We start from the raw sequence: 10,448 nt of genomic DNA, 5'->3' as shown, positions 1-10,448 counted from the left end.
ATGTGGGACGAGCAGGTCGTGTCTGCTCCAACTACGACGGACCCAAGGCGCGGCAGCTCGAGGAGAACCCAAGGCCGCCGTCCTCTTCCGCCTGGCCCGAGACCTTGCGCCAAGTCCGCATCACCGGCGTAGTGCACAAGGTTCTACGCGTGTGTGTGTGCGGCCGTGTGCGGCGGTGTGTGTGTGTGTGTGTGTGCGTGTGTGTGTGCGTGTGTGCGTGTTTGTGTGCGGTCGTGCGTGCGTGTGCGTGTGCGCCTGACACATGGAGTTCGCCAGGTGACGAAACGCGAGACGGAAATGCTCTTTAGGCTCTGCTCGCGAGTGGAGCAGATCTGTTTCTACGCCCTGAGCCAGGGCCAGGACCACCCCTTCAATCAAAGCAACGACGAGCCCTCCCACCAGGTACCCCACCACACACGATTGATCGTTAAGCTCCGCGCTCCTGGGCAGTCACAGCCAAAAGCACCAACACCACCGCACACGCATACACACCATCGCACACGCACACGCACACAGGAGCGAGCAGAGTACCTGCAGGGAATGATGGACCGCTACATGCTCTCGCCACAGGACGTGCCGCTGCCTGCCGTACGCCAGCCCTAGGGTTTCATCGGCTATGCGCGCAGTGGGCGGTTCTAAGATCTCGCGTGATGTGGTGCGCGGGCCGGGTCGGGCAGGCGTGGGGCGGGTTTCGACTGGTGCCGGACACGATCGAGTTCCTGGACACCCGGGCCGGCTGGACGCAGCGCACGCTGTACCACCGCACGCTCGGCCTAGCGACCACGCCCAGCGTTGGCGACCAGGGCGCCGCCGCCACCGACGTGCCGGTGGGCGAGTGGCAACGAAAGTACCTGGTGCCCTGATACGCTCACACACCACACTATTTATTCCACATTCAAGTGTGTCGACATACTCTTTGTTGCTATGTAACATGTTCGAACATGTGTGGTACATTAACTACACGAAATACGGTACGGACTGCTACTTGAAGAAGGCCTTGTGGAGGTCGTGGTGCTGGAGGTAGGCCTCGACCTCTTCGCCGCACAGCTCCGCCACCGACTCACCGCGCTCCAGCAGCTCCCGCACCTGTGTGTGTCGTGTGTCGTGTCGTGTCGTGTCGTGTTCAACGGCAACACACCAGGCGCCGGGCGAAGTACCTTGGTCGATGAGAAGGCCAGGGTCTCGTTGGACACGATGTAGAGCATGTCTCTGGAGGCAGGGAGGCCTTGCTTCTCGGCCTGCCGGATGGACGACTGGACCATGGTGCGCAGAGCCTCTGTGTAGCCCGGCCGGCCCACCGCCACCACCGGCGCCAGCTTCCCGTCGTAGAGCTCGACCCCAAACACGGGTCCACATCTATGGTTTGCGTTGCGTGTCGTGTGTGACGTGAGTGTCATGTGTGCCGTGTGTGCCGTGTGTGTAGTGTGTGTGTGTGTGTGATGGTGCTTGCGGTGCCTTTCGATGAGATCAGCTCCGCCCAGGTACATCAGGGTGATGTCCTCTGCGTGTTCACCCAAGTGCTCGTGGAGGTAGTCGTAGTGGAACTGCATCACGCTGAGAAAGGCAACACTTGAAATTAATGCCCGCTCCGGCCAACGACACGAAGCGCTGAAGGGTACACAGCGTACTCGGGGAAGTCGAGGAATCCCTGGTCAGTGGTGGCTTCCCACGATGAAACCTCGACCCACGACGAACTCGCCAACCCAGCGCGACACATGGCCACACGATGAGCGGCGTTGATCGGAGGCGATCGCGCAAACTCGAGCTGGAAGCAGCCATCAGTCAGCCCTCAGGGCACACACACGCACTCGCACGCACACGCACACGCACACGCACACCACACGCGCACGCACGCACGCACGCACGCACCACAACGCGCACCTTGGCCAGGACGTAGCTGTCGTGAGAGGGCGACATCCAGCCGCCGACCACGGTAAACCCGTGCTTGCTCTCCAGCCACTCCTTCGCCGCCTCAAATATCTGTGAGTCGAAAAAACGTGTGTAAGCATGTGTTCGCGTGTGCCGTGTGCGATGCACACATTGCAGCGTACGTGAATGTGCATCTTGTGCACGGGGGCGAAGGACCTGCAGAGGAGAGGATCAATGTGAGAGGTGGGCACACAAGAAGGGGCGGGCAGGGGAGTGTGCGTGCCCGGTGGACAGGAGGACCACGAAGCGGTGTGGGTGAGTGGGGCGAGCCTGCTTTGCTGCCGCAATGTTCACCACCAGCTTGGCGAGTGGTATCGGCCCCTCCTCTTGCTCCATTACTTGTCTTGTTATTTGTTGTCCTTTGCTTTATTTTGTCCTTTTTTTTGCTATATTCAAACAAAGATATATTTTTTTCCTGATTTTCCACTATTTCTCCAACCTAAGACCTTGTTTCGCCGAATGGGAACAGGGAAAAAAGCCAGCAAAATAAAAATGAACAAAAATACAACAAAAAGGATTCACGCACTCAAGAGATGGAGCCCACAACACGAGCAGCAGAACAGGAACGGATACCGTTGGGCAAGCTGCGCGCCAACATCGCAGCCGCCAAGAAGGTGCGGCCAGACCACCGCTTCGTCGCCCTCGTCGCCACCGGGTATGATGACCCCATGTTTCTCTTACTTTTTTGTTTATTTTAATTTTATTAGTTCCCTTTCTCTAACTAATTCATTTTAAAAATTGAAAATTGAAAATAAAACCAGGTCGTTCGCGCCCGTTCACAAAATGCATTTCGAGGTGCGCGCTCTCTGTGGTTGGTCTGTTCTGTTGGTTGGCGGCAACCGCCGTGTGGGCTAAACACGAGATCTCGTCATGGCAGATGTTTGAGGCGGCGAAGAGGTGGCTCGAAGAGAAGCACAATTTCACTGTCGTTGTCGGCTGGATCTCGCCCTCGCACGACCACTACGTCACCGGCAAGGTGCTCTTTGTTCTCCATCACCGCACACACGCGCCGCACACACACGCCGCACACGCACACGCACACACGCACAAGCTCACGGCGTGTGTGTTTGGCGGGTAGATGGTGAACGTGCGGTCGTACCCGATCAGCGGACACCACCGGGTGGAGATGTGCCGCGTCATGGCCGACAAGTCGGACTGGATCGAAGTCTCATCCTACGAAGCCCGGGCCATGGGCTTCATCAATTTCCCCTCGTACGCCTCAGGTCACCACACGCTCTGACACACGCACACAATCTGACACGACATCAACGACAACACGACACGACATCAACGAACAGTGTGGCGCGATACCACGCCGAGTATGTGGCGGAGCACGTGCAGGAGAAGGTGAGGGTCATGTACCTGGGCGGGGCAGACCTGATTGAGAAGTACTTCTCCTGCATCACTCTTTCTTTTTTGTTTATTTGTGTTTTCTTTAATATATGAATGCCTTTATTTAATTTTAGTAAATATACATAAAATGTTTCGATGTGGGGGATGTTATGTTGATGCTGATTGCCGACGCACAGGTGCGGCCTCCTCTTTGGCATCTCTGCGGGGAGCAAGACGATACCAGGTTCGGACACACATCCACAGACATCGCCGGCACGCAAACCCACGCACGCGCGGCTCACTCGATGTGTGGCGAATGGCAGTGGTGGCGGTGGGTCGGCCGGGCTACACGACGCCGCTGAAGGAGATGGTGGCGGCTTCGGTGCGACGGCGCGCCAAGCAGGGCATGACCCAGGACATCTCGCACCTGCTCTACATCGTGCTCACCGAGACGCTCAACTTCTCCTCGACCAAGGTGCCACACGACACACACGACACACGACACGACACTCACGGCACGGTACACACTCACGATACGACACGACACACGACACACGACACACGACATACACAGGTGCGGGAGCTGCTGGAGCGCGGTGAGTCGGTGGCGGAGCTGTGCGGCGAGGAGGTCGAGGCCTACCTCCAGCACCACGACCTCCACAAGGCCTTCCTCAAGTGATGAAATGTGAAAAAAGGAACAAGCAATTAGCCTTGTTTGGCCTCTTCAATGCAAAGGCGCGCCTTGGTCAGTGATGGAGGTGCAGCTGAGGCTCAGTCTCTGCATCAACACATGCGATCAACTGCACATAGTGATTGAGTGTGTGTCGTGTGTCGTGTCGTGTTGTGAGCTGTGTGAACATGGGATTGTGAGGAGAGGTGTGGCGGTGGTACAGAGGAGGGAAAGCAGTCCCAGGCGCTGAGGTCGAGCGATATCAGCCTCGGCAGAGTGCTCAAGAACGCCAACACGCGCTTCACTGTGCGGCTTGTAAAAGGTGGCATCAAAAGAAAAGAGGAGTGAAAAGGAAATGCCTGAGAAAATTGCTTTTGGTACCAAGGTTGTCTTTTAGGTTCTTGCGGCACGCCTCTTTTCTGGTTTGCTCCTGGAGGCCATGTTCTCGTTTGCAACCGACCACAGGCCAAGTGCGCCCTCTGCCAAGCAGGTTCGCAGCTTTTTCCCTTTTATTTCCATTTCTTCTTGTCTCACATCTTTTTTGTTGTTTGTTTGTTTGGGTTTGTGATTCCTTCTCAGCGCCTCCTCTTCTTGCCTGTGTTTGCTGGTTTCCTTTTTGACAAAGCCTTCGCTCGCAGGTATTTGTGTACGAGAACGACAACGTCGACAGCGACTTTGTGTGTTCGATTTGCCAGGAGCCACTTGTGGACCCTGTGGTCGAACCTGAATGCCGACAAATGTTCTGCCGCGAGTGTCTTGGCGCCTGGCTCATGAAAAGCTCGTCGTGCCCTCAGTGCCGACAGCCAACGGCTTTGGCTCGCGTCATGCTCCCGCCGCGCTTTGTGACCGCCAGGCTCGATGACCTGCGTGTGGTCTGCCCCTCCTGCGGCTGCAGCTACGCCCGCAAGTCATTGCACGAGCACGTCGCCGCCTGCCCAGCCTGTATGCAACCTCCACTTCATTTTATTAGCGGCCATTTCCTGTCCTCACGCTGGGCATGGGACCCAGTGTGTGGTCTCGGTTGTGGCAGTCGCGTGGCACCAGGCGGCGAGAAGCGCCACGAGGACGAGGAGTGTACGGCCAAGGTGGTGGCGTGTCGCGCTGCCGAGGTTGGATGCGAGTTCACAGCCCCACGCGGCCGCATGCCTGAACACGAGGAAAAGTGCCCCTTGAATACCCTCCGCGTCGTCGTACTGCACCAGCAGGAAACCATAGAGATGCTCACGCGCTCCTTGGAGGAGATGACTACTTGGCGGAATCAGCAATCAAGGGAGATCGACACAATCAAGCATGATGTCGTCATTGATAGATCCCGCAGGTACATCCTACAAACAACAATCGCTGCGTTTGGGGTGAAGGCTCACCGCATCGCCCCAATCAGCAGCTCTCTGGGCCAAGCTGGTGAGCCCCTCTCTTCCGCCAGCGCGGCCCCTGTTTTTGCTGCCGGGAGCGGTCGGCGGGTGCTACGTGGAGCACGCCGCAGGGGCGGGCACTAAATCCCTCGAACAACCACCCCACAGTGTCCTTTGACAGATATGAAGAGGTGGTTAGCCACAAGGGTGAGACCTGTGCACTGGGGACGTTGGTGTTACTGTAAGAGAGCCTCCTCTTCGTCATCGCCGTCACCACTGAGGCTGGGCGCGAAGTGTCACAAAAGCGAAAAATAAAATAATTCGTGTTGTGTTTGCCTCCCAAAAGGGCAGGCGCCACAAACACGGAGCTCCGAAAGCTCAGACATGAACAGGATGCAGCCGCTTCCGTTCTTCCTGGGGGAGCTCCACATTATTCAGTTTCTATCTCATTCTCCCCCTTTGCTTCATGGACCAACGGCTGCGCAGCCCGCTCGCAGCGTACGTGGCCAAAGGGCCACCACACCTGCGCCTCAAAGACAAGCGCAAGCGCACCACCAGCGGCACTGTCGCTCCACCGCAGCAACAACCCTCACGGAAAAAGAGCGAAAGCGAAGACGAAGCGGATGACGAAACGGAGGGGGAGGGGGAGGCGAGAACACGACGCCACGTGCCCCGGTCCCGCGAAGGATGGCGCCACGATGGGGGTGGCCCGAAATGGAAGATGACGAGGTGGCACCACCTCATCCTCCGTGTGCCACCCCCGCCCCCTCGTTTCAGGCCCCACTGGGGAAGCCGCATCTGCAACGTTCTGCGCTGCGATCTCCCTCCCCGCCATCGAGATCTCCCTCGCCAACTTCCGCTTCTCGACCGATTCATCGACGAATCGTTCACTTCCACAAGGGGTCACAATCAACCAGCCAGCTCTCGACCAACTCGTTGCTGTTTCTGGGCGAGAGAGCATCGACGCCCAAGCATCACCACAAGAACGAGGAGGCCATTGGTAGAGGCGGTCTGAGTAGAATGATGGGCTCCAGAGACGATGTCGATTTCGAACGGGAGATTTCGCCATCATCACAAGAGGGAACAACAACAACGACAACATCAACGACGACACCGATGAAGGGATTGCACGAGGAGCTTTCCAATCTCGATGGAGGACGAGTACTGGGAGAAGACGATTCTGCGACAGAGCTGGACTCCTACTACACGTACTCTTCATCGCCAGCTCCCGGAATGGACGACAATGGAGGCGCGATCTATGGGCTGGCGGGCGGCTTCCTCGACGAGAGCGGACGATCGTATTCGAATCTCAGCACCAGGGATGTGGAAGAGCTGCAGCGCGTTCGCGTAGCGGTCCCTGAGGGCGAAGAAGACGACGCAGCGCTGTCAGATTTCGATTCAGACATCTCAGATGACGAGACCGCGACAGAGGGGGTCGACGCCTCCAGCGTGGTGGAGGGCGCCATGTCGGGCGGCACACACGTCGAGTCGCCCGCGCGGGTGGGCGGCGTCACGCTCGAAGACATCGACGACCTCAAGAAGAGCGCCTACGAGCTCGAGAACGAGTTCAAGTTCGACTTTGCCGATAACGTCATGCCCTCGTTCGTCGAGAAGAAGGACAAGGACGACGCCGTCTTCGAGAAGTTGATGAAGGAGAACGAGGGCAGCGGTGGAGGAGGCATCAGCGGTCCCATCCCAACACCCTACAGACGAAAGTATGCATCACATCGTGTCGTGCGTGTCGTGCGTGCGTGTGTGTGTGCCGGTGTGTGTGTCGGTGTGTGTCGGTGTGTGTGTCGGTGTGTGTCGGTGTGTGTGTCGGTGTGTGTGTGTGTGTGTGTGTGGTGTGTGTGTGTGTGTGCCGTGCCGTGCCGTGCCGTGCCTGGTGGAGGCTGACATGTGCTGCTCTTCTTTCGATCGCAGGCCGGTCCAGTTCAACTGCTTCGATGGTCTGATAGCAGACCTGAAGGAGTTCCTGGGCGCGACGCCCTTCATCTGGCTCTACCTCCTCCTGCTGGGCATCATCACCGCCGTCATCGGAGGCATGATGGACTGGGCCATCATCTACTGCCATCGCTGTACGCCCTTTGTCCCTCTTTTCTTCTTCTTCTCATGTGGTGCGTGCGTGCGTGCGTGCGTGTGCGTGTGTGCGTGTGCGGCGCGGTGCACTAACCGAAACGTACCATTCATCCTCTGCTCGCAGTGCGTTACTATCTGGCGCGAGCGCCACACAACTACTGGGAGGACTGGTTCATGTGGGGCTCAACGACGCTCTTCTTCACCGCCTTGGCCATAGCCGCCTGTCAGCTCAGTCCAGTCGCGCAGGTGACGCTCTTTTTTTTTCTTTTGACAACGCACGGCCGACGCGTGCCTGGCTGACAGCTTTGTTTCTTTTCTTTTCTTTTTCTTTGTGCGCAGGGAAGCGGTATACCGGAGATCAAGTGCATTCTCTCTGGCGTGAAGCTCAAAGGGCTGCTCAGTTTCAAGACGCTCATGGCCAAGGTGCTCAGTCTCACGTTCGGCCTGTCGAGCGGTTTGATGATCGGCAAGAAGGGACCCTTCGTGCACGTCTCCTCCATGATCGCCAACCTGCTCTCCAAAGTCCGCCCTTTCCACCTGATCCGCGAGGTACGCACACACGACACGCGCACGCACGCACCGCACGCACACGCGTTGACATTCTTTGCGTTCTGGCACGAACATCATCCAGAATCCACAGCTGTATCAGCAAATGATCGCAGTCGGGTGCGGCATGGGCGTGTCTTCCAATTTTGGAGCCCCCATCGGAGGTACGCGCCCTCAACCCTCCCTGGTACACCTTCGGGGCGCGTCGATATCGACGTTCACCGGCCACCATTCTCATCATTCTTCACTCCTCAACGCGCGGTGCACACGACACTACAGGCGTGCTGTTCAGTATAGAGGTCACCTCCACCTACTACCCGGTCCGAAACTACCTGCTCACCTTCCAATGCGCCGTGATATCAGCCATCGCCTACCAGTTTGTGAGGTACGTCGGCCACGACGATTACTCTTTTATTTTACATTTTATATTTACATTTTATTTATAGACTCACTAACTAAACCTCGGCACCTCGTCAACGCGCAGTTGGCAGTCGGCCACGGCGCCCACCAATTTTCCTCGCGACTGCTGGGTGTACACCGAGCTCCTGTTCCACGGCGCTCTGGGTGCGTCGCGCTGTGCTCATTCGAAAAGCCACGAGAAGCAACACAACTGATACATATCAATATATTTATATTTATATATCTTATGTATTATATATTATTTATTTGTATTTATTTATTTATTTATTACGTACAGGTGTCGTGTGCGGCTTGGGTTCGGCGGCCCTGGTCAAGCTGATCTGCCAGATCATCCTCAAGCGAAGGTGGTTCGCCGGCATGGCCGGCCCGGGCAAGGGCTCGGCATTCCTCGTCTGGCGCGCCAAGATCGTCAAATGGCTGTCCCAGTGCGTCCGCCTCCCTTATTTTTTTCCCCCTTTCCCGGGCGTCTTGCGGTGCGACTGACGCCTCCTCGACTACGTCTGCAATTGAAGTCCCTACGTCTATTCGCTGTGGGTCATCCTGGGAACCGCCATCATCACCTTCCCGGGCAACTTCTACTTCATGTCGGTGCGCTCGCTCGCTCGCTCTCATACCACTCCTGGTTCAGCATCTGACGCTTGTGTCGTGTGTGTCGTGTCGTGTGTGTCGTGCGTGCGGTGTGCGTGTCGTGCGGCGGAAAACGTGTAGCTACCGGGCCTGTCGTCACTCAAGGAGATGATATGGCTGGGACCCCTGGACACCCGGCCGGGCGGCGCCAAGGACTGGGACACCCACTTCCCCGTAGTCGTGAGCATCCTCCTCTTCACCGTCTCGCGCGTACGCCTCACCCACCCCTCCGCCCACAATCACACTCGTCGTCGCCGTCGTCTTCGTCGACTGACTGACGCGTTCTTTCTTGTCTGCGCTGTACTACTACGCTGAACGTAGTTCTTTGGTCTGGCGTTCTCGGCGTCGATGCCGATTGCGTGCGGCCTCTACGCGCCGGCGCTGATCGTCGGGGCCGGAGTGGGGCGCGCCACGGGCGAGCTGCTGAAGGGCGTCTTTCCCGATGGGTTGGCGTTCTTCCCGCAGGACAAGGTCTATGAAATCCTCCCCGCCACCTACGCCGTCATCGGTACCCACCCACCCCCACACGTGCCCCCTGTGCGTGTCGTGCTATGTACGTGCGGCGTGTCGTGCGTGTCGTGCGGCATATACTGAAGCTCTGTGTGGTGTGTGCGTGTGCGTGTGCGTGTGCGTGTGCGTGTGCGTGTGCGTGTGCGTGTGCGTGTGCGTGTGCGTGTGCGTGTGCGTGTGCGTTTGCGATACAGGCGCGTCGGCCTTTGCCGCTGGCATGTCGCACACGCTGTCCAGCGCGATCATCATCATGGAGATCACGGGCCAGATGCACCTCCTCTCCCCCATCATCGTACGCTCTAGTCTTTTTCTTTCTTTTTCTCCTCCTCTTCCACTTCTTCTCTATTCATCATTTCATTTCTCATATCTTTTCTTTCTTTCTTTTCCAGCTGGCGACGTCGATCGCGTTCATGGTGTCGCGGGCGTTCACGCCGTCGATCTACGACGCGGTGACCAAGATCAAGGGCCTGCCCTACCTGCCCGACCTCGAGCACAGCATGTTCGACATGACGGCCGACGACATCATGGAGCGCAACCCGCTCTCCATCCCCATCAACGCCAGCCCGCCCAAGGTCGCCAAGATCATGCGCAAGTACAAAGACAAACCCACGTTCCCCGTCATCGATGCCGAAGGTACGTGTTCCATTCCCATGTGTGCGGTGTGTGCGTGTGCGTGTGCGGTGCGTGCTTACATGTGTGTGTGTGTGTGTGTGTGTGTGCGTGTGCGTGTGCGTGTGTGTGGTTATGACAGAGTCGCGCATGTTGCTGGGCTTCGTGAAGCGGAAGGACCTGATCCGTTGGCTGGTGATATCCACCACCGAACCGGACGATGGACAGAGCACCGACTTTGAGGTCAGCGGCGGCCCTGGCGGCGGCGGCGGCCTCGCTGGCGCCGCCGCCGCAATGCTGGGTCCGCTGGCCCGCCGGAAGCGGCGGCGAACGCGCAACAAGCGGCGCGTGGGCCAGAAGAAGGGCCAGGAGGG

At 57.8% G+C, this 10,448-nt stretch overlaps 5 protein-coding genes across 5 annotated transcripts; 4 read left to right on the top strand and 1 right to left on the bottom strand.

The window, feature by feature from the left end:
- On the top strand, window positions 1–863 carry ACA1_257320 (Pyridoxine/pyridoxamine 5'-phosphate oxidase; the record flags this gene model as incomplete). Its single annotated transcript, XM_004333517.1, has 5 exons — window positions 1–18; window positions 48–140; window positions 277–402; window positions 517–588; window positions 678–863. The coding sequence occupies 5 exons, from the start codon at window positions 1–3 to the stop codon at window positions 861–863; spliced, it is 495 nt and encodes a 164-aa protein (XP_004333565.1).
- Window positions 864–981: 118 nt separating this feature from the next.
- On the bottom strand, window positions 982–2,063 carry ACA1_257310 (Nicotinamide-nucleotide adenylyltransferase; the record flags this gene model as incomplete). The annotated part of the gene is made up of 6 exons (XM_004333516.1): window positions 982–1,086; window positions 1,158–1,356; window positions 1,486–1,554; window positions 1,629–1,765; window positions 1,882–1,980; window positions 2,052–2,063. 6 exons carry the CDS (start codon window positions 2,061–2,063, stop codon window positions 982–984), a joined length of 621 nt encoding a protein of 206 aa, XP_004333564.1.
- Window positions 2,064–2,462: 399 nt separating this feature from the next.
- ACA1_257300 (Nicotinamide-nucleotide adenylyltransferase) lies at window positions 2,463–3,940 on the top strand (the record flags this gene model as incomplete). Its single annotated transcript, XM_004333515.1, has 7 exons — window positions 2,463–2,543; window positions 2,807–2,905; window positions 3,008–3,141; window positions 3,228–3,317; window positions 3,459–3,505; window positions 3,585–3,736; window positions 3,836–3,940. The coding sequence occupies 7 exons, from the start codon at window positions 2,463–2,465 to the stop codon at window positions 3,938–3,940; spliced, it is 708 nt and encodes a 235-aa protein (XP_004333563.1).
- Window positions 3,941–4,370: 430 nt separating this feature from the next.
- On the top strand, window positions 4,371–5,427 carry ACA1_257290 (zinc finger, C3HC4 type (RING finger) domain containing protein; the record flags this gene model as incomplete). Its single annotated transcript, XM_004333514.1, has 3 exons — window positions 4,371–4,421; window positions 4,570–5,249; window positions 5,313–5,427. The coding sequence occupies 3 exons, from the start codon at window positions 4,371–4,373 to the stop codon at window positions 5,425–5,427; spliced, it is 846 nt and encodes a 281-aa protein (XP_004333562.1).
- Window positions 5,428–6,399: 972 nt separating this feature from the next.
- On the top strand, window positions 6,400–10,316 carry ACA1_257280 (chloride transporter, chloride channel (ClC) subfamily protein; the record flags this gene model as incomplete). Its single annotated transcript, XM_004333513.1, has 14 exons — window positions 6,400–6,998; window positions 7,207–7,361; window positions 7,487–7,608; window positions 7,702–7,911; window positions 7,994–8,072; window positions 8,188–8,293; window positions 8,393–8,472; window positions 8,606–8,753; window positions 8,841–8,916; window positions 9,037–9,165; window positions 9,277–9,463; window positions 9,660–9,757; window positions 9,855–10,098; window positions 10,219–10,316. The coding sequence occupies 14 exons, from the start codon at window positions 6,400–6,402 to the stop codon at window positions 10,314–10,316; spliced, it is 2,331 nt and encodes a 776-aa protein (XP_004333561.1).
- Window positions 10,317–10,448: the final 132 nt, after the last annotated feature.

This window comes from Acanthamoeba castellanii (assembly GCF_000313135.1).
Source record: "Acanthamoeba castellanii str. Neff unplaced genomic scaffold scf7180000084769, whole genome shotgun sequence".
Lineage (NCBI taxonomy): Eukaryota > Discosea > Longamoebia > Acanthamoebidae > Acanthamoeba > Acanthamoeba castellanii.
The sequence above is the reverse complement of the archived record's forward strand: the minus strand, read 5'-3'. Positions and strand labels throughout refer to the sequence as shown.